Source organism: Oreochromis aureus, linkage group 15, assembly GCF_013358895.1.
Source record: "Oreochromis aureus strain Israel breed Guangdong linkage group 15, ZZ_aureus, whole genome shotgun sequence".
In the NCBI taxonomy this organism is placed as follows: Eukaryota; Metazoa; Chordata; class Actinopteri; order Cichliformes; family Cichlidae; genus Oreochromis; species Oreochromis aureus.
The window spans coordinates 3633842-3657886 of NC_052956.1; the positions used below are offsets into that span (position 1 = coordinate 3633842).

Genomic DNA, 24045 nt, shown 5'->3' on the forward strand with positions numbered 1-24045 from the left:
ATAGGTCATGTGCACATGTGCTCATGTGCATGTGTGTGTACCTTATGCGTGTATGTGTGTAGCAGTAAACGGGCTGGCTCGGAGACTCTGGTTAACCAGACTATAATTTGGAGGCCCAGTGAAGACTCCCAGCAGCCTCTCACTGTTTGTTTACCAGAGAGACCAACTCCACTGTTTCTGCTGCATCTGCAGGGTCCTGCAGGAAAAGGGCGTATCTGTCTGGTGGTGTGTGCATAAAAAAGTGTGGAGGTGTAATTCTGTGCGTAATGAAGAATTCATGTGAAAGTGACAAGAATAGGCCCGTGAACAGGTCGTCTGTGAGCATAAATGCCATCTGAATGATCAGTTTCCTCAAAATTCCCACTGTGCTTATTTTTCAAAGAACCAGGACCCCGACTAAGCTGAAGAACTTTCGACAACCCTCCCTGTCCTTTCTTCCTCATGCATCTTTAAGCTACAGTAAATCAATGCAAGAATATACATTCACTACTCCTTTTATTCTGAAATGGCAGCTTTGTCATAAATAAGAAAACAAAACAAGAGCCAAACTTTGCTAAAAAAGCACCCTTGCATTAAAAAGGGTTTGTCAGCAAAAAATGACTGCTATTTTTGTTTGTGCTGAGGGTAATTCTCCTGAGACTAAACTGCTCGCTTTGTGTCCCAATTGGGCTTTTTTCACCCCCACCAACCCTCCTCCACAGCAGGAATAAAAAGAAAACAATGCAATTCAAAAGACCAGAGCTCCCAGCCTGTCATTTAGCTGTAACTTTGAATTGTCTTTGCTCTCTGTGTGAGCTGTTTTCTTTCACACGCATGCACGCACACACACACACACACACACACACACACACACACACGCGCGCGCTGAGTTGTTGCAGCATCCTAAAATTTCATCATGAGAGAGGAAGAAAGACCGAGGAGAGCAACTTTCAAAATATCACTCTAATAAAATATTCCAGCTCCTCTGGGATCCTCCTTTGCTCATTCAGCATCAGGAGAAGTGAAGTGGAAAAGGCCTGTTATTGGTCTGTTTCCTTTGGGGAAAGACACCAAACGGGCTGAACAGAGCAACAGCTGAAGGAAAACTTTTAACTGCGACAACAAAATGAACTACAGACGACTGTAAGGGAGCAGCTGTCTGGGTGAGTGACAGGATTCGAGCCTGCTCCGGTGAGGATCAGACACCATGTATGTATATAGACTTTGATCAGACGCCGCTGCTTGTCAGAGCGCCGTGATTGGATTGAATGTGTGTAAACTGGAACAGCTCAGGGATCAACGTAAACACAGCAGCTATGTTCTCAAAAAGATGTCACAGGAAAGTCCTTTGAAACAACCTGAAATGTAACGTAGGGGATTTCTGCACTGCTGTTCCAGCAGAAATTGTTCGAAACTTTCCCCCCTTTGCTTTTTTTCACAAGCAAGAGTCACGCAGACTTTAGAAAGTCTGAGAAACTACAAGACAGAAAACCTGAGTAGTTCCACTTTGAGTCATTTTTAGCATTTATGAGACAAAGATTAAAATGTAATAAGTGATCATACACTTATGATATATGATTATGAGATACTCACTGCGGCTCTAATGTGTTTTTGATGTATTTACTTAGTAATGAATATCATTAGACAGAGACTTGGATCTGAGACTTAATTTATTTCTCTTATCTCTTACTTCTAAATACAACTTACAAACTCTGTGAATTGCTGAATGCCCAGAAGTGCAGCTGAACACACCATATATTAAGAAATACAGTAATTATACATGATTTTGGTTTGGACCTTTAAATCATTTAACTTATTTATAAATCAAATATATAGCTTGTGGGGATAGGTTAATTGGATAATCCAAATTGTCACTAGGTGTGAATGTGTGTGTGAATGGTTGTCTGTCCTTGTGTGTTGGCCCTGCGACAGACTGGCGACCTGTCCAGGGTGTACCCCGCCTCTCGCCCTATGACAGCTGGGATAGGCTCCAGCGCCCCCCGCAACCCTGGAAAGGATAAGCGGAAGCGAATGGATGGATGGAAATATATACACACCGCGTACTTATACACAGGTCATTGCTGTTCCAAGGGGGAAAACTGGTAATTGTGGACAAAAAAAAAATGTCACTTTTTGTCACTTGTAACCAGAAAAAAAATTAAATAATTTGCAATCTTGATCTCATGCACAAAACAAACGACGCCAGTGAGTTTCTAGCAACAGCCAGCGGATAACATCGATTTCGAACGCCATACTAGCTGCTCCTTGTGCAAGTTTGTGATCTGATATAACTAAACGCTGTGGAAACTCTTTGAAAACTGGTTTGTTTAACGGGTTGGAAACCGTGGGTTTTAACTTGGTAATCAGCGTATATTAGCTGAATGTGAGAAAAATATGGGCAAAATTCAGTATTGTAACATCTTAATCAGACATTAAACTGACTTTAAATGTAAATGTAATCAGACTATTTACAAAAACTTTAACTGGAGCTTTTTGGTTTAAAAGCAGGCATATATATTTTGGCTTTATTCGTTCTAGTCAGTTGAGGACAGTCTCGTGAGCGCCCTCTAACTACAGTCAGTTTCTGCATAATGGCGCTGACGCTCCATACGTACTGAAAGCAATCTGTAGCGATGCGGCGACCAAAGTACATCGAAAGTGAAGCGACTTTGGGCGAAAACCCCCCCACCGGCGCTGGAAGGTGGGCAGGACCCGAGCTAAACTTTTCTCAACTTCCAAGTTACTGTGTAAGAGTTAAGAATACCGTTGAATAACATATGAACTGGTAGTCTATACATTAAATGGTCACCTAGGCAACTGCACCCTGCAATGTCCACGAGCGACCAGTCATCAGTTTCGATGTGTGACGAGCAAATTGCTTCTAATGTGCATGCAGATTAACAGGAAGTGAACAGGCTCTTCATAGGTTGACTTAGGTGTAAGTATATTATCTATACTACGCTCCTAATAAATCCTAGCAGTGGGGGTGGGGGAGCTAAGGAGTAATTTTTTTCCTCTCTTTTTCTCCGGAGGCCACTTTACAAATGAGAGCTACCTTTTTCTAGCTTCCCTCGTCTCCCCCCAGAGACTTGTCAATATCAGCTACACACACTACTCAAAGTTCAAAGGCTTGCAGCCCACTGCACACACCTACACACACTCTCCGGGCCTCCTTTTGTGTCTCGGGGGGATATTTAATTTCAGTGTCTCTGCACACATCTGAATAAGTCTCCATGCCAGCTTGTGTGTGCCACAGGTGGTACGGTGCTGGTGACTCTGATTACTGTGGTGACCAAAGCATCGCCGCCCATCACGTTTGTCATCAACCTTTTCCTGAAAGCGTGGGTGGGAGGGGAAGGATAAAGGGAGGACTTAAGGAGAAGCAGAAGGAGGAAGGGATGAAGGGAGGTGAGGAAGGTGAATGATGGTAAATGGCCGCCCCCACAGTGCCATATGGGAGGTGGTTTGTAAGAGCCAGTTTTGTACTTGCCTCATGAGCGCAAACCGATCCTTCCTTTTGTATCATATCCCAGTCTCACTTACTCTTTTTCTTCCTCTTCATGTCTTCTTTCTCTCTAATTTTCTCACATTTTACTCCCTTCTGAAACATGAAAGAGTAAACATTTGACCCCTCTCTTCCACGCACAGGCACAGAGAGTTGTCAGGCCACCTTAAAAGCCTCGTGTGGGTGTCGCTGAGTGGGTGGGCTCTCTGATTTTCAGGTGTATTTGATCTGTTGTGTTCACACCTCAGCACTGGCAGAGGGGGCCCACTGTGTGGGCAGGTAATTTGAGCAAATTAGGAGATGGGGCCTGTGCACTATTAATGACACCCTTACACCCTCCAATGCACGTCCGTCTATTGTTCCCTCCTCTGCACACCTTTCTTTTCTTCCGCTCCAAGTCCCCCGGTCCCATCTGCGCCTCCAGCTCAACGCCCACCCTCAGTCCCTCTAAAGTCACACTGTGTGGAATGCACACACACGGTGCACATGGGGGCGGCAGAAGGGGGGGATTGGTTCCAGGTGCCAGTTTGAGCGAGAGCATTAATCAAGCAGACAGATCCTCCTGTCACACACACCTTTAATGTGCACGCACAATGGAAACTACAAAACCCACCTGTCATTATTCAGCGACTTTGCTACATGCCAAACGTCTGTTTAAGTTACCAAATTTGTCCCTAAATGTTTTTTATAAGAGTGCTACCCGATAAAAGGAAAATACTTGAGAGAAAGTCAGCGCTGATACTGATGCCTGGACACGTTGTAACAAGGTGCTCCACTGATGTGCTGCCAAGCTATTGATTGCAGTCAGCTCAGCCTTCTTTGATGCTCCTTCACTCATCTTCTTCACCTTCTCCTCAAAAACTGAGCACAATCCAAACCGTCTGTGTTGACACTCCTACACGTTAGGGGTTATACCAACTAAATAATCCGAATTGCTTCAGTGCAACTAGCGCTGGAAAGTAAGGTTATATATTTAGGAGTCTGGCCTGAGTCGGAGGGGATACCGCATTCCTTTAAGATTAAACTAACAAGCCGAAAAACCTGCCCTTTTCTCCGGCACGGGGAAGAACAGGTAAGGCCTTGTGTAGATGCTGTGGCCACGCTCTCACTCACATCGTTACACGCTGAACCCAAACATCCAGGAGGCTCAACACTCCATATTTCCCCCTTATAGAAACACGTGAGTGTGGAAGCAAGGCCGCCTCAGCCTATTTGAAGGCGGGCAACGGGGAAAACACTGCTATTCAGCCTTTCCTGTGGTTCGCCATATCAGCTCCGCTTTAAGCCATCTTCTGACTTAAACAACTAAAATAAAACATAAATGCCAAGAAGAAAAAAAAATGGAGGATGTGAAAAGAAAGAGCAGACTGCTTTATAATACTGGTGTTATGTTTCATTAGAGTGAAGCCGTTCCAAGATAGACCAATTTTTCAAAGTGTTAGGTAGTTACTTCCTCTCTGAGGGCTTATATCGGATAACGGTAATTCACCCAGCTTGATGCTATTGAAATGGATGAGTGGCTGCAGGATCTTGTTAAGTGTGAAAATAGCACAGCGACGCTTTAAAAGCTTCACTGGTTAACGCAATGGCATTAAGCTACCCGGTAATTATGGTGCATTCAAAAATCATAGCTATGTGCAGAATGAGTTTGCAACGCTATCCAAAAATACGCACCAATTTGGCTCTCATCTCACCAAAACACCACCGGGATATTGAACATTTGCACTGATTTATAGCAAGCGAGGCGTTAGCACTTTTTTAAGCAAGCGTTCAAGTGTTTAATAAACAGGCTTTATTGGCCCTTTAAGGAGATTGTTTTTGAGTCTAATGTCAATGCTTTGAATAGGCAGAACCCTACGATAAGCAGTCAGCTGGCAGGTTACCTTATCATAATAGTGTAATTAGCCCCACAGCGACTGAATATTAGGACAGAACAAGAGATAATATACAGTGCCCTGTGAGTATTTACACTGAGTTCTACATTTGTTGTTGCAGTCTGCATATTACAGAGATGAGAGTAATCTCCCTCATTTCACTGCTTTATTTTGAAAGTAGTGAAGCAGATATTGTACCACATCGAGACCACAAAGCACAGCGATTCACAGGAAAGACACCGCATTTATAATTTCAGAAAGCAGCAGAGACTTTCTCAACATTCATTCCCTTTAGCAAAATATATCAACCCTTTATTATTTTTTAAAATGACAGAAAACTCTCCACAACTTTCACATCACACTCTATTTTCAGACCGTAAAAATCACAGCTTACGTTATTCCCACGACGCTATCATTTAGACTTTAATAACAGCCTAAAGTCTATTTTTGGGCACAATCAGCCTCACATTCACAGTACATTTGAGTGAATTACACACCAATTTATCTTTGATTAAACCCCGATCACATTAACGCTCCCTGATTACCCCGAGGAATCATGTAGGCTAATGTAAACCACCAGCACTAATAAGTCCTAATAGCTGGCGCAGCTCGCAAACACAAACAGCGCTATTTTACTCCATCAATATGACCCTGCTGGGATTAAATAACATGTTTGCCTCAGAGGTACAATTAAGCGATGCTAAATAGAGTTCCTTTGAGCCTGGAGTTAAGGGAAGAGTCTCCGCTGCACAGTAGCAGCCAGTGAAGCCCTCACATCGTCCTCCCCCCACTCCCCCGACCCATCCCCCGGCATTTTCAAATTACCTATTGATGAGTGGGCTTCACGTCTCTCCCGGCTGGATGGTGGGGGGTGAGGGGAGCGGGTGGGAGGTGATGGTGGTGGTGCGGTGGGATGTCTGGTTCACTTTTAAGACGTCTCCAAGAAGCAGGCCTGTGGTTAGATCTAAGGCAACACTTATGCAACAGAAGCTCCCTTTCTCAAATACATATATACGGTTTCCCTGCAAATTATCCGAGATTTTCTTCGGGGGGAAAGTTTTCCGCCTGGAGTTTTCAGATATTTACCCACATCGTCCCCGCTTTCTTTCTTTTGATGTTGTTGATTCGGGCCCGTCTGTGTGTAAGCACTTCTTTTTTCCCCCCTCTTGACTGCGACTGCATGGCTTTGCCGAACGATAATTGCTCCCATGACTTAATTGTCTATATGTAATTAAGTTTGTAATAGAGAAAAGAGGCACTTAAATGTTCCCTGGAGAGGCACGGTGGCTGAGTGGGTGCCACACATGTTGAAGATTATTCTGCCCTCTCCATCTGATCTGCCAGTATGAGGAGTTATAAAAAAAATGTATTCAAAGCAATTAAATTAAAATTGCCTCATGTAAATGCCAAGACAAATTTTAATGAGCCCCCTTTACTTTAATTTGGAATATTTGCCCGTTCCCTCAAGTCAGCTCAATTTATCGCTGCATGGGAATGTAGGCTCGACTCTAAATTAAAAATGTCCTTAATGAACACAAATATACAGACGGATGGAGTAATGTGGCTTTCTAACTACAAAAACAGTATTTTGTGCTCTCGGCAAACCGGCTGACGCTGGGCAAAACGATCCAGGAGAAACACGGGAGCGGGGGAACTTGAAGAAAATATGTAAAATCAACAAAAGTCAACGCTCCAGCTCTCTTTATATCCACTTCATGCATTTTAAGTTCACAGGAACGGATAAGGATGCTTACAGATGTAAAAATTTATGCCACAAAATCCACGTTTTAAGTTCTTATGTAAGTCAAATGAGTTCAACGTTACTTTTTCCTCTTCCTTTTTTTGTTTGGCTAAAGCAAAAAAAATATCCTGGGTGCCATTCCTAATTTTTTGCCAGTTCAGATGCAGCGCAGTACACTACATTTATTTATTCAGAATTATAAATACAACAGAAAGAACTGGTGGTCTTGCAAAATCACACCGTGCTGTCAGGGGGGCTTTTTGTGGTTGCACTGACAGATTTACTACCCAGATGTTCATAAACAGGGGCAAAGTCAATGAGGCGTGGCACGGCATCAATCAGCAAACCTTGATGTCTGAGAACTGATCAAGGATTATCATCCTTATGGGATGTCTTCTCTACCTGAGCATCTGCACACATCTGCTCTTCTCTCTCCACTGTCTGCCTCTCCCACGGCGTGCTTTCAATTTCCTGCACTGCTGCTCCTCTCCTCTCCTTCTCCTGTGCTCCGACCCCCTCCACCGCCCTCCCCCCCGAGACACGGCGAAAGGTCAGGGGGTTAACATGGTAATAGGTGGTGGTGATTGGTAGAAGACGCTCACTCTCTCCCAGCTTTCAGAGTGTATTAGGAGCCACCCTGCTTCTGTGCGGAGCGGGAGCCCAGAAGAACAGCTGTGTCTGACCACCGAGCGACTTCTTAAAAACATCTTTTAAACATTTGATTTGGACAAGACGAGCGGGAGGCTATGGACCGGAGCGGGAGGCAGAAGGGCGGCGGGTTGTGGGGGGGAGCGAGAGAGAGGAGGAGGTCGTCTATTAAGCTGAGCCTGTCTATTTCTTGTGTCGCACGGGAAGGAAAATGTTTGTTTAAATTTGAAAATTCATCTTGTAAACCATTTATTTTGCTGATTGAATTAGACTGTGTAAAGAAGCTGTCACAGTACAATAGAGCGAACCCAAAACACAGGCTGCAGCCTGGAGAGTGCAAGCTGGCCTTCACAGGTAGTTGAAAATCATTAGGTTGTCACTGCTACCATTCACAGGTTTTTGGATTTGTTTTGCCTTTATTTCCATATAGATCCACTTCAGGAAGGAGGCAGAATCTTGTATTATTTGGAAGATATAATATTAAGAATATATATTAGCAGATATTAGATCATCACTTTAAGAATAACGTAATTATTTCTTTGGTTGTAAAAGTGCAAATCAAGGGCTTCTTAAACACACAAAACACATTTCATCTTTTTATCCGTTTGTGTAGAAGTGAATAAAGTCAAACACAGTCACTGTGATACGTTTACATTAATCATTACAGTCTTAAGCACCGAATTCATAGAAAGGAAGTCAGCATGGATCAACTTCGAGTTCAATCTGGATTTATGTCTGTCGAGTAAATGCTCCCTGGAGCCTGCAGAAATTGACACCGATTAATTAACGACAGCAGCGCAACTGAACAATTTCAGGAAGCGATTACAGATCTTTCTTGGCAAACTAATCAATACTTCTTCTCTATGCGCAAGCACAGGCACCCAACACACACAGCCCAGTAATCCCCCACATCTTGTTCCAATGCTCCACTGTAAACTCCCTTGTGCAGCGTCTGTTTACGTCTGTCAAAAATATCACCCGTGCCTTTGTTTTTGGTTCCGCAATGGCATCGCTTTGTAAATCTAAGGGTATGTTGCACAAACATATCATCTCCCTCTTTGGAAAATATTTATAAACATCACATAGAATAAATACTGGAATCTCTATGTGCAGATTTTCTTTTCTTGTTGTTTTTTTCTTTTGGGTGCACAAAGAAAAAGGAGAAAAAGCCTTGATGATAGTTGGGTGTTTTGTCCGCCACAAAAGCTTGGACCTTGATAGCGGGGTCCTCCATGACCTCAGCTGATCCCCTCCACTCATCTGGACCCAAAACATCGGACCAGTTCCAACATCTTCGCCCGCTTTCCTCGAACCCCGTTAATTCCACCACCCAAGCCTCACCACCTGACCCCAAGTCCTTCCTGTGACCTGAGCCCCCCAACCCAATCCAGACACAACAGGGAGCAGGAAAGTGGTACTCACCCCAGAAGAAGTTTTGCTGACATGGTGTCACTGTGCTGAAAAGGCTGTTAGATGCCATAGCTGCCTCTGGTTGCAGCAAGCCCCACTTTTGTTCTTCTGTGGTTTCCTTGACCCTTGACACGTCCTAAACCAAGAGCACGCAGCATGTCATGAAGAAAAAAAAATGGAAAAGCCATCCACAAGACATGCTTTTACGTATCAACTATTTGGATGACCACAAGTAACAACCAGGTCTGGTTTTATAGAGGAAAAAAAAAATTGCAGAGACAAATATCGCCTTTGCGGATAGATCAGATGGTGTCGGACTTGCTTGCTTGGCGAGTGTGGTTGGAACGTACTTACTCGCTTAGCGCCGTCCTTGTGACTGGTGCTGGCCCGCGACGATTAACCATTTACACTCCAGGTCGCCCTCAAACACCAACCCCGAGCCGCACGTCTGTGGTTCTGTGGTTGTTTGGGAGGCGAGCAGAGCCCTCACACAACCCAAAAGGCACCAGCTTTAAAACTCGTCTCTTTCCTGCCCTCCATGTGCCGTCACTGGAGAGCCTGGGTCACATGCCCTCTGACGTCATCACGGCACAGCAGTTGAGTTGGGACAGCCTACCGTTGTGGCTTTCTTCCCTCTCCTCTCCTTGGACTTTTTTTTTCCTCTACTCTCTGGCTCCCCTCCTTCTCTCTTGCGCGTGGTTCGGCAGCATTTCGAGGCTCTCTGGGGATCGGGGTCTGACGCTCCCATGAGTCAGGAGGCTTCAGTGGGGGCAGCTTGTTCAACCGCCCATGCCTCCTCAGCATATGGGGAGCAGTGCTCTCTCTTGGGTTGGTCTCCCTTCACTCTTTCATCCCCCTCCCTCCTCACTCTCTCTCCTCAAACTCTCTCTCTCCCTGACACTGCTGCTCCTTCCCTCAACTCCTTTAGCAGGCTGCCGTGCTGCTCCTGTCTGCCTCTGAGCAGGGAGAGCTCAGCTTGGTAAGATTTGAGGGTGTGAGTGAGGAGCGAATGGCTGGCTGGTGGTGGTGGTGGTGTGAGACTGGGTGTGTACGCGCGCGTGTTTGTCTGCAGCAGAAAGAACTGGGGAAGAGAGGAAAAAGCTGGGCGAGCGCATGTGTGTGAAGGGAAAGCGGAGGTGGTGTGACACTCTGCTTATTTACCGAGGAGCGTGTCTGAAGAGTCGTCTCGGTGCAGCCTGAATTTGTTCTCTTTCTCACTCCTTGCACGTTGCTGTGTCACAAACAGTAGTTATGTCACCGCGTTATTACCGTAATAGCCGTGTTTGTGCATGTGCATGTATGCATCCAAGCCTATACTGAGCTTTCATTGGCTCTCACTGAAGCAGCAGTCAGGGGGGCGATTCCCGTAAGAGGCCATAGATCATGGCCACCTGTCTTTTCTGTAAAAGAGATGTCTTCTAACAGGAGACACACACACACCCCATCACCCTGCCGAGAACGGCCTGCCAACCTGTAGCGCAGAGCAGGCAGGTCTCGACAATTAACAGTGAATCATCACACGCTCCACGCACACACCGATTCCCACACCCTCGCACATCTCAGCACGGTTTGTCTTTTGATCACTGATCACAGGTGTTTGTTACAACACATCAGAAAAACGCAGACGGGGTGTTAGAGGAGAAGCAGAGGAATGTGTGGAATGAAGCTGGCAGTTCAGTCAGGTTTGAAAGTGTTAACAGTATCTTAATCATTCTTTCATTTGCCAGCAGGCATGTGTGACTAAGCAGCAAAGAGTCGAGTAGCTCCTCAGCCTTTTGTCTTTCTGTCTTAGATTTGTTTTTGCCAGTTGAAACTTTCTCCCTTTTAATTAGCCGTCAGAATAAGCCTATCAAATGCTTCTAATTTATGAGATGACAGCTGTTCATGTAGGTAATTTTGCTTTCATGTGACAGGTTTTTTTTTTAATATTCTACCTAGGTATTGCTACCTGTGCCAATATACCATGGAGAACAGTCAACTTTTATTTGTGTGGCTCACCACATTCAATTACATTAAACCCACAAAGAAACAAAAAGAAGCAATAAACATCTTAAGAGATACTACGTTCAGCTACTATTACACTTGTTGTGAGTGAAGATTATTGGGGGTGTTTCTTAATAGAAATGATACAACGAAGCTCCAAGGATCCAGTGACACTGGGTTCTGTGGGTTGTTCATGCTACTTGTGATTTAAGAAAAATAATATGTATGTTAGGCCCTGCTAATAATGTATGTATCGATTGTAATGTATCTATACCACTCCTGGTTTGGTAGTAGAAAATCTCTCTCTCTCTCTCTATATCTATATCTATATATACAGATACACATTTTAGAAACAAATTAGAATAAGTGTTTTTTAATTTATCAGTCTGCTTTTAAATACTATATTAAAAATAGACAGCACATTAAAATTTGGGTGTTTTTTAAAAACATATAAAATAGCATTTAAATACCATGCTTAAGCAACAGTCTTGAAAAATTTTCATCAAAGCCAAAGTCCACAATAAACAAATATATCACTGTATCTCAAAAAAAAAAAAGACCTAAACACACAGTCAACAAAACAATTAACACTACTGTCTGTGTAAAAACTAAGCATACTGTCATATTCTAGCGATTGAGTCTGAGCCCTTTTTGTTTCAAATACTACTACTAATATGTCAAACATAAATTATAACACCACTCCCCCTCCCCGAGAGGCACAACAGCATTTCCACAAGTCTTTGCCACCGACCTTATTTTCGTACAGCGAAACATTTTCCTTGGCGCGGTGCTTTGTAAATATTTGCTGTCTAAAACAAGAACATGCCTCTTGAGTTGCAGCGCATGTTACAGCACAGTAGGGAAGGGCCATTCAGATCCTGCAAACACATCGAATATGACAGACAGTACCTGTTTCCGTGGCAAGATTTAATCGATCGTGTCACCCGTGCAGTTTACGTTCACTCGAAATAGAAAATACTCAAAACCCCCAGAAACAGACTTCTGCAGTTGTTAGACGTTGTAAGTTTGAGATGACAGCAGTGCAGCAGCAAAGAGAGACGGTTGCAGATCTGGATCAGTTTAGTGCTCGATACTTTAAGTATTTCAAGAATAATATTTAAGGTCATGTATAAACATTTTTAGGGTTACTGCAAATGGATGCTTTTCTGTCAGAAGTATTAAACTTTGGGACAGAGTCCAGCACCACCGAGTGCCGCTGAGCCACAGTAAATTGCACGCAGTTTGATGGGGATATAATTTGCACATCGTGATTGAATCTAAAACATGGAATGAAAAGTAAAGCATAAATGTCAAGCTCCACTCACATGGCAGGAAACATAACTTCTTGGGTGGCACGGCATGTGATAAACAACCTTGATGGCGAAAATCTGAACTGTGATGATGTTGTAGTGTCAGATATCTCGCATGAATTCTGTCCGGGCTGCACAGATTTCAACTTTGCAGAGCCGAGGGTGCCCCCCTCCCCCCCGATACAGCAGCAAAGTTTTGTTGAAGTCGGCCCATCTCGCTGTCAGGTCAGAGGTTCACACACCTTATGAAAAACCACTGTGCACTTTTCCAGCACTGAAACTGCTGGTCTTCAAATCTGAAGATTTAACTCCCTCTAGATCAAATCCAGAAGACATCCAAATGAAAGGTTCTGACTTTGTTGGTATAAGAATTGTTTTTGGAACTTTGTGCAGTTCAGCAGAGCTCACTTGAAAAGCTATTCATTGGATTTAAGTCAGCTTGATTGGAAGAATTTTTCTCTGGAAATTATGTTGATGAGAGAAGAGCCAAACACGGCAAAACCCATCCGTGCTGGTATTTAGAGCTCATAAAAAAAAAAAAAAACTGTTTTATATATGTATTTATATATTTTGCAAATCCAGGCCTATGTATAAATGTATAAATGCAGTTAAAGGAAATACTTAACTGTACCTCGTCGCTGTGTTCTTACAGTTTGAAGCTTTATTCTGTAACATTCGTACATCTTGCTGTCAAAAAAAAAAGACGAGATTTTATGTGCAGGTAATAATGTTACAGGCTGAAATATAATGTGGAATATAATATTTCATTCATTACTGGTTCTCCACTGGTGGCCGTACACTAAGCTTGCTATACTTGTGTGCGGCGCTGAAGAGCTTGGCCATACTCTGAGCTCTGGCCAAGGTCTGCCCTGAGGACTGTGGTTGATGGCCCACCCTGCCAGACACTTTCCCTCTTCTACCACTCAGGACCACACACCTTCAAATGGACTCGCTTTGTTATCACAAGCTCTCGCAGACACATAATAGAGGTATCGTGTGTTGGAGCGCGCTTAAAAAACGACACATGCTATTAACGCAGCATGTGTGTAATGCAGTGCTGCTGTTTCCTCGCTCTGTCACAGCAGATGACCTTCGCAGATGACTGTTTTCAAAGAAAATTATTTCTGAAAAATATTGGGGGATAATGATACCTAAGATGGGTTAAAATGAACTCAGGCTGAGGCTGTCTGTATTCGTCTCGTCGCGAAAGCTAAAAATGACGTGACATAATTAGCCCGGAGCGAGACATTACACACACGGACGGATTACAGTATTAGAAAAGGAAGGGCTTATTAATAGCCCCGTTGGCTCGTGTTGTGTACTCTCTCTGGCGAGGCATCAGAACGGCCCGGTCGGGCAAACAGGCAGGTACAGTGATTCACTTTAACAGGCGACATCTGTAAAACGCCAAGGTAGTTTACACTGCGGCCGGGCCCGAATTAACGTGCTTTCGTTGGAAACAAACACCACTTGCAATCAGCTTCTGTTGGCCACCGCGCCACTGGTGTGAACGTAAATATCCCCTTACGCTGCTGCTGAGGCAGAACGGTGACCTGAAGCAACAGAATAAAGCGAGCGCCACGCAGAAGTTCGCTTCAACGGGATCCAAAACTCATGGAAGTGAAAAACTTAATCTATCGCGCCGTTTCGCCAAGAGGATGTTGATGTTCTTTGTGAATTGTTTGGTGAAGTACGGTATGGTATAATCTTAATGAAAAGTAGATATTTTTCTTTTGGAGTCCAGCAGCGGTATCTACATCTTCCAGTGACTTAAGGACCTTTCTTGTGGTGTCTGGACAGCTGTTTTTGGAGTCACAGCTATGAGGGAAAATAAAGTCGGCCTTTAAGTAATAAGGGGAAATGTTTAATATCGAATGGCGCGCGCACAACCTAAACACACATTAAAAATAGCTCTTGGAGTTGTGATTACATAAAATTGCAAAAAGGAGAAAGTCAGATCACTGGTGGAGGCTGCGATGAGGAGGCTGTGGCTGACCACCGAGAGACTGAGCCATTTCTTCTTTTTTTCCCCCTTCTTCCATTCCTCATTTTAATCAAGGGCCAGTCCAGGATAAACAGTGCCTACCTACACTGCAGTTCAAACAGCGAGGCCCGCTGAGACCCAAGCGATGATTTCTAAATGTTCACTGACAAGTTGGTTTAATTTGTGTGCTAAGTAGATGGAGTTTGACTTATATATATCTTCCTTACTCTGGCGTGCATACCAGTCTCCCGCTATTTCTCCACCTCTGTGAAACTTCATGGTGCTTTTTGTATGAAAAGCATACTGGTCCTCCACAAATCCTGCTGTCTGGTTTACATATGCCATGCTGTGTTAAAGGTGAGGACAGGTCCCGCCGCTGAGGCCTGAAATGAAACTTACAGCAGCTTCTTCAGACCAAAGACCATGACTGAGGATCTTGGTGATGTTCCTGCTTCTACTCTATTCAGATTTTCTCTACAGTCCGTGTCCACTGAGACCGGTACAGTATAGTTGCGGCCGCCTGAAACCCTGTCATTGTGTGGTCAGTTGTCAACAGCTGAGAGATTTTACTATAGCTGCTAAGGCCAAGGTTGACAGAGTTCAAGTGGCCGAACTGCTAAGTCAGCATTATAATTACAATGCACCGATGATACAACTGTACGGCAACAAGGCCCGGGAGTCACATGACGCCCCCGGTCACATGATGTCGTCACTCCAGGCAAATGTCAATAACAGAAATGACTGTGTGTCATTCATCTCGTGCGCTAGGAAGAATAAATTAACTCTGCGCTGGCCGTGACTCAAATCTGGGGGTGACAACAGCCAATCCCAACCTGAATGAGCTTTCAGATGAGCTGCCGATTATGACTCTCACAAACTCAGTTTACTTGTTGAGGAGAACAAAGTGTGCCTGATAAAGGCAGACAGTGCTCTAGAGAAACAAGCTATTATGAGGAGGAGTTCGGTACTGTGTCACTGACAATGCAGCAAACAAAAGGCTCTGTTGTCTTCTCCAGCCGGTGGGTTATTTTTTTTTCTTTTTTATTTTTGTGGGGCTTTTGTGATGGATAATTGCCCTCCTCACATGATTTCATAACGCTGTGACTCGTCTTTCAGTCCCCGTGTAAGACAATAACAAGATAAAAAAAAAACGGGGGGAGGCGTAGGGAGGTCTAAATCTGAATTTTTGACATTGTTAGAAGTGGCCGCTTTTCTTCCTTGTGGTGTATAATTTTAGAAAGATGTATGAGCAGGACGCTGACTTGAACCAGTCATAATACAGCCTGGAGCACAGGCACACAGGCCAGCTCCCAGAGTTCACTGGCAGCATTGTCTTAGGATAATCACACAACTGTACCATAGTTTATGGCCTTACATCTTATTTATATCAGAATATCAAATTCAAATCATATGGGGGTACTCCAAAGCCACGCTGACCTAGATTTATAATGACAAAAAGATCGCTGTCATGGTGTTTAAGACTGTACACGTTTTCCTATTTTATTAACAATAAAACAGTAGAACAATGAGCACTGTTTCGGTTTCGGGATTTAAAAGGTGATATTTATCACCTGCATCTCTTGTAAGATTAATGTTTCCGTCTTGCTGACAGTATTATGCTAAAGTCTGCCGAAACCCAGTACAAATGAGTGTCTGTGTTTCTACCCCAAGGACTGGGCTGAACTGTAAACATTGTTCTCCACACAAAGCCGACTGTACGTGCACAGCGGTAACCCCCAGGGCATTGTCTATTAGATGTTTGGTAGGTATGCAATCCTTCTTCTGAGTCAGCAGAGATCAATCCAGGACAAGCCAACTGAGGAATGTATTTACTCCTCGTGGAGAAAACACTTCACTTCAAACAGAAAGCACCTATCATGTTATGATTATAATACATGTAGGCATTTCACTTATTTAAGAGCGTAGTGGAATACACAGGAATGCATATATTACAGTATAGACAGCACGAAACACAATATGCTTTGTTTTAACTGAAAGCAGGTTTCAAGTGAGAGCAAGAAATTTAGAGTCCATGCTACAAAGTGTGTGACAGGAAATTTTTATATTATATGTAAACAAATAAAATCTGCAAGTTAAATTATGTAGTATTGTACCAAGAGTAAATACAGTTAATAAAAATTACTACTAGGATTTATTTTTTTGTCTTTTTTCATGTTTGAAACAAATTTGCTACTCACCTCAGTACCTACCATTAACATTACCTTATAAGGTCATTAGTAATTCAGTGGCGTCAGTCTAAAAATATACCGATATGGTTGTCCAAATCTATGATAAAAAACCCAAAGTAAACATCTGCACGTGTTCAAACACAAACACACAAAGCGTGACATGCAGCGCATGTTTTTGCTGTTGAAAGTTGGTGCCATCTGTGAATGGAGCCTTGTGGTAGCAACATATTTGCATGCAGCATGAAAAATCATTCATGAGATCTAAACTGGCAAAAAGAGCCTAATGCAGTTTCATTTTCCTCGTACGTTTCTGCCTGCTGTAAGAGCGCCGTCTTTATTTCCAAACGATGCACAAAGCTACAAACCCTTTTTATCCCCGCAGCCCTAAACTGATCCAAACTTTTGAAGGGTACAGCCACAGTTAAATGAGGTTTCTAATATGTGTGCTTTGAACTCGACACTCACATAATGTTGCCTCTCCAGCCCTATTTTGCAGTTGGTGGTTTTGGGATGTGTAGCTGTGAATTACAATGACTCCCTTTTCTTACTCTCAAAACATTCCTGCAGCCTGCGAGATGAAATGCTGGAATCCGAGGCATGATGCTAATTTGAAGACAGAATAAATCTATAAATCTGACTTAGTCTCTTGCCTGGGGATATACCGCCATGATAATTACAGGTTGACTTTACAGACATGCAGACATCTCTCATCTGTGTTGCTAATAGTATAACCAGCAGGCTGCTACGTGCTCACTCAATGTCTAGCAGTAGGGGTGAGCGGAGGTAAGCTGTAACAATGATATCATTATAAGTAGAAATTGGTCGGCTCAAATTGCATGTTGTGATGGCAAAGATTTACGGCAGTTTAAAGAGAATTATCTGTTTGTCGTTACACCGTGTGTCATTAATGAATAATTCTGGAATAACCAATTAAAAAGAAACACATTCACCAAATCCAGATGTTACGTTTATGGTCGGGCATTAACTGGCAGCCAGAATTAAAACATACTGGTGAATATGCTGCAGTGCTTCGATAGTCCCTGGCAAACAAACACGTCCCCTTCAACTGGCAGTGTGGCTATCTGAGGAAGATCTGACACAAAGCATAACAGATGATATGGGAGGACATTGCTGCATCTGGTTGCAGTTAAATCCTTGTTTTGCTGTGTCCTTCAGACTTGGTGCCATAGGCCCAACAGCTCAAGCGAGTAGAGTTCATATGAACACAAAACCAACATGTGGTGCCTGGAAGACTCCCCACAAAGGTCAGCTCCAGGACTCACCGGCCCAGGAGACAATGGATCAGGACAGGCTGGATTGGATCTGTAGTGCAGGCCGTGGAAGAAAAAACACTATAAAGGCTTAAGGCATTAAAGGAGACCATTGGCCACTTGGGGAGGTTTACTGAGCTAGAATTTTAGAGACGAGGCAAAAAGTAGACGCGCTCAGATTTAATCTACCCTTCTAAAAAAAATAAGAAAAGAAAAAAAAAACTATGCTTTTCCTGTTTCTCTTTTCATTTTTCTGTGAAGATGAGGCTTTTCTCAGCTGGCTGGGTGGGCTGGATGAGCTCCACATTGGTGGCCAATCAGGACAGGTAAGTCTTTCGTCAAACCCATCAGACTCTCTGATTCTCTAATACGTGACGAATTTCTATGTGCAGCGCTAACATGCTCTGACAACAGTTCCACCCAGGATTGGTCAGCCTTTCTGCCTCTCCCCCTGTATTTGTAGGAGTTCATCAGAGGCACTTATATTGTTTTTGCATGGTCAGACTTTTCCGGGTATTTTTGCGGCCTCTTGTTTGCACACCTGGCGGAATTGTGAAAGTTTGTCTTGGGTCATGTGTGTTTACACACCCCAGGCCCCAGAGGTGACCCCATCACGCCACCGTCAGGGAGGCCAGCACTTGCGTGTGGCGATTTCCAAAGTGGCCAGGCTTGGAGAAGTGCCACACTGCCTGTGCTGCCTTTCAGCAATCTGGCCCCGCTCTGGCTGCGCCGGGAATGGGAAGGGGGCGTGAGGGGGGTTACTTGTTGGCAGGGCTCTGCAATGTTTTCAGAAGCACAGACTTCTGGCAGCATCGCTCAATATGATGGAGAAAAATGCCTGCTGCTAATGAAAGCCAGCAGTGTCTCTCCAATTGGACCTCAACCCAAAAGGCATTATGTAACTGAGATACCGTAAACATTTCAAAATTATCTCTCAACAAATTATCAGTGTTTATTTTTTCCACATTATATGTGATGTATTTGAAATAGTTTGTAATTGAAGGAAAAGCTCTGAATGTAGGCAACGTTTCTTTGGAGACCAAGGACATTTAGTCTGCAATTATTTTTCTTTTTCATTAGCAAACAGTGCTTCGGCCAGCAGATTTCAAGAAGGCAAACACCAGGAATATTTTGTAGCTGTTATTTGTAAGGACCTAATTTGTATCAATAAGCAGTCAAAATACAAAGACCGACTTCATGGCTTTAGGTCAGTGCTGGCTGTTTTGTTCAGGAGGTAATTAGACTTCTGCCACTCTAATAAAATCAATATCCTGCCTTATCGGAGACACAGCACCTGCAATAATCAGCGACTTGTGAATGCTTCTCTTTCACTCATGTTTTGACAGTGGTGTTTTTGGCCCGAGCCCAGAGCTACACCTACAGTATATATTGGTCAAATATTTATCTTGTTCCAAAATACGTGGCTATATTGAGATGGGAATAGGGTTAGATGATTTAATGGGCACACCGTAGCACTTTCTTGGGTGCCAAAGTTTTGCACTTTTGGTGGTCTTTTCAGACACTCCAAGGGTCGTTTAGGAGACCACGAGATGCCATGATTCAAGACCCACTGAGGGGACATGAAAGTGTGCAAAAGATGGAAGGGTCTGCACAGCAATTACTGCTCATCAAGGCAAATTTCAAAGGGTGACTAAACTGTTGAAAGTCTTGCATATGAGAGATTTACAGTTTTTCCCCTTGCTGTCTTCCCTAAAGAGTCGGGGTGGGGAAGAAACATTTTTATGTCTGCACAGACATCATTGCCTCACAATTAACTATAAGCTTTTCTTTACTGGAGGAGATCTTTTAAGATTGTGAAGTTCACCAAAACCTACATTTGAAGAGGCATTCCAGCCTATCCAATGTACATATTTGCTGTAATGTTTACCGACTCCTGCTCCAGTGAAGTATTACCATTTGATCCCACTGAAATAACAGAAATGAGACATTAAAGACAAAATCCGCCTCAGTCTTTATTTGGAATTCTAAAGCTTCCTCTCTTTGACTTTTATGCTGCGGACCAGCATAGAAAATGTGATTTTCCAGCATATTAAATGAACCAACTTGCACTCAAAATAGATTGAAGGAACACTTCATCCTTAAAGCCGTTTCCTCTGGAAGACTCCTTGCTCTATTTGAGAACTGAAGAAGTTTCTAACTCGCACATCGCACTTCATATATCACAGTTACTGTCAACTGTCATAACCTTAAAAATAATATTTGTCTTGTTGTATTTTTCTCCATGTCATGAAATTTGATGAAATGATCTAAAGTGTCTCTTTGTGTTGTCTCTTGGATAACCAACCACAGGAATAGACATTTCCACGAGGCACGACTAAAGTTACAGCATGAGGAGAATGAATTAATATATTTGAGTTCTGCTTTTTCACTCTAAAATGTAGTACTCTTAACTACCACGACAGTCTTGGTTTAAAAAGCATTAAAAGTAGTTTTTATTTACAGTTGCTGATACGAGACAATCTGTGGGGGCCAAATAAATGCACTTCTAAAAAGGGCTTTAACACATTCACACACTGGCTTTATCTCTACACTTTCTTTTTTTTTTGATAGATATTAACACTATGTACACTGTGTGTGTGTGTGTGTGTGTGTGTGTGTGTGTGTGTGTGTGTGTGTGTGTGTGCGTGCGTGTGCGTGTGTGAGTATTTTGAGTCTTTCATTCAAAAATTTTATGTATACAGTGCTTGCAGTAGGATTGTGTTGAGGAAGACAAATTGGCCCATGAATATTTTTTAGTGTCATTTCTCCATTAAGACGAACATTATGCAAAAGTATTAAAACAAGTATTAATACATGTGTTCAGTGCTAGAAAATAGTCCCTGTCCACTTAATTAGGTTTACCTGTTCATTTTTAATATAATAAAATAAAACAAACCTATTTATTTAAACCATGCACACACAACAATTAACACAACAATTAACCCACAAATAACCCCCCCACTATACTGTATTGTTTGCTACACTTTACACCGTACTGTACTATACTGAACCACTTTAATCTCATATGAAATTTCATATGCTGTTTTCACGACACTCAAAAAGGCATTTTGAATTCTGTTATTGCTAAGCTGATTTAGAAACATTTTATGTTGTCATCGATATCGTAATATTTTTATTCACATTTATTCTATTTATTTATTCTTTTAGTCAGGTCAGGTGTCACTGGAAAAAACAAGAGATATAGCCTGAACAGGCATTTAACAGTTACATCAAGATGAAATTACCAGTTCATTATTCTCAAAATCAGCATCATATCAAATAGGCTGTATGATGCCATATAGTCCAGGATAGCACTGGTATAAAATCTATGTGATTCATCAAAAAATGTTTTATCATCATATCAGTGTTATAGCAACGTGATGTTCGCTAACACAAAATAACACAAGACCAAACATGTCTGAGAACGAGAGCAATGCGTCAGCCTCCTTTTTAGTCCCCAAAAAGGGAGTTGCTTTAATATTATGGAAGTGCTTTGATTTAGCTTTAGTAGTAGCTCACTGAAAAAGAGGGATGGAAAATGCCATTCATTTTGTTTGCTCTAATACAGACTGGTGTCTGCAAGCTGCAATTAATGTTCATTGTTTTCTATTTTTATCTATATAACAAAAAAACAAACAAATACTGGTCCTCATCTTAAAAATCCTGTATTGGTTAGACTCTACCAGACAAAGCACTTTTTTGTTTTTGTAGCAAAGTCATGTTTCAGTTTAAAAGACACACCATCGCCACCCCAGTTGTTGGTAATGTATTCACTTTTTAAATTCTGCAACCATACGTCCACTCTTACCATTTCTAGCTGTGTGTGTGTAAAATGGAGAAAAGCACTGTGGGATTTTGATAATCCTCTGTGAACCTTCCTAAATGTTTCATAACATGCAGAAACTTGGGTGGCCATGAAAAATTACATTTGACATTCAGAACTGTTTGCATTCATAACATTTATTACATCAGAGTTCCCTAATGGTGGTTCTTATTTTAATGGGCAGGATTATATGGAAGGCCGTGACGTTTATATTGAATCTGTTGCACCCAATTAGAGAGGAATGGTGGACACAAGGGTCTGCTCATTCACACGAGCCCACCGCCCCATTCACAAATATCCATTGCTCTAATACAACTGCAATGTCTTTGTGTTGTTTCAGGCACTGTATCACTACGTTTCATTTATTTCGGGGAAAACTCAAAATGAATGATATATGTCATATGTTGTATTATTTAAGCATAAAACCTAATTCAGCAAGACATGATTTTGCACATTACTGCAAGGCTGCAGGGAGTTCAGGTTTCATAGTGTCAGGGCTCTAAAATTGACATTATCTTTTGGTGCGAGTACAAAAATGCCACGGGGGAGTCATCCGAGGCCAAGTGCGAACTGCTATTACAAAGTCTCGAAAGCAGCAGCAGGTATCTTCTCTGACCGGCTCTTATAACCAGGGCCAGGTTTCCCTAAAGCATCTCTGTGCAACAGTAAGTTCATCTAGGTTTCACTGTAAGCTGATGTGCAAACATGATCTCAGTGTTGAGAAACTTAACGGGGCCCTTAAGTCACTGGAGCAATTACTTCAAACAAGAGTAATTTTTTAACACAGAAAATGTATAAACCATAAACTACAGCCTTCATCAGACAGCTCAGTGAAAAAAAAAAAAAAACAGGCCTCAAGGGAATAAGGATGTCCCACCCAGGCTCATTCTCAGCTGGAGGAGAGAAAGATGGACTACAGCAGATGCTCATTGTGTGTCACATAACTGCATGAATGTGCCTGTATGATATACAAGTGACTCATCTCTTTCTAACAAACGCCTTCATTTTAATTTCAATTTACTGTCATGACAGCTGCAAGATAAAATATCACCAGTGGAGATACAGAGCCGAGTCAGAAAGCACGATGACTACCCACCTATTGAAGGCATGACTGAATATCAGGGCTGCTGCCAAGGGAGGGAGATCCCCTGCTAAACAATATGATATCACTTAATCCTGCTCCTATTCCCTGAGCAGTCAAGCTCACATAGGCTTTCCACTCAGTAGTGATGACTGGGCTCTCTGCTGATGAAAGCGAGCAGAGCCCCATTAAGCCTTAGGACTCATCGGTTCATCTGAGTAATTTGGAACAGGCACAGAATTAGGGGAGTGAGTGAGAGAGACATACAAGTGACTAACATATGTAGGATTTCTACACTTTTAGTGACATGTATGTTAAAGTTGAACTGTGAAGGAAACAAAGTGCAGTACATAGAGGGGCATTTGGTTTGATCTTTGGACATACATACAAGTCACTGTTGGAAACTGTGTTTTGTGAAAAGTGAAAACAGCCAAGACCAAGTAATAAATTTCAATTATTTAGAGTCCAAACAAAGGAGAACAAGTTCCACAGACAAACAGTGTGGATTAATGACTAGTTACTGGGCACACACATCCAAAGCACATACAGTTAAGCCCATTTGTTTTTGGACAATGACACACTTTTTCTAATTTTGTACGCCACCACAGTGGATTTTAGAAAAAACAATCATGTGATTGAAGGACAGGCTTTCAAAGGGTTTAACAAAATAACAGAATTAACTGCTTGGGAATTACAGCCATACATACATAGAAGCTCGATTTTCAGAGGCTCAAAAGTAAACTGACTGACAAGCAGTATCATGGCCAGGTGAGGTCTTTTCTTTGTTAAAGTGCTGAACTTGCATTTGGTAGCTGTTCATGATCAGTGTTGGGAAGGTTACTTTTAAAATGTGTTTTAAAAAGTAACGTAAAATTTCGTTATGTTACTCAATGAGAGTAACTTATTCTGAATACTTTGGATAACTTAATATATTGTCATGCTTTTTACAACTACATGAATGTGCGATTACTGTGTGATTTATTACTCTTACTGAAGGCTACTCGCCATACCAATACCAACTAGATGTTTAAATCTTAATATAAAATGAGTAACAGTAGGTGGACATTACGTAAGGCTGCCCTTTTTGCAGAAAACTATTCTGCGCGTATATAAAACAGGTCCGCGGCTCCGAACCGTAGTAAAGGGACCTCTGGCTAATACGTCGGGTTCATGTCGGGTTCGTAGCTGAAAACTAGCTTTACTTTGTTGTCTGGGTCAACTTTGCTAGCAAGAGGCAGAGAGAGGCG

The 24045-nt window shown here is 42.5% G+C and overlaps 1 protein-coding gene across 3 annotated transcripts in view; it reads right to left on the bottom strand.

The window, feature by feature from the left end:
* runx2b (RUNX family transcription factor 2b) overlaps positions 1-24045 on the bottom strand; it is a 122463-nt gene that overhangs the window by 31051 nt on the left and 67367 nt on the right. The window contains exons 1-2 of one of the 3 annotated variants that reach the window (XM_039599514.1): positions 9512-9626; positions 9170-9293 (exon numbers count right to left, since the gene is read on the bottom strand). The exons of 1 other annotated variant lie outside the window; for it this stretch is intronic. In XM_039599514.1, coding sequence (XP_039455448.1) covers positions 9170-9227 — 58 coding nt within the window. In that variant the 5' untranslated portion in view covers positions 9228-9293; positions 9512-9626. Of the gene's footprint in view, positions 1-9169; positions 9294-9511; positions 9627-24045 lie in introns of those variants that run through there. One more of the 3 variants, XM_039599513.1, reaches the window with a different exon arrangement.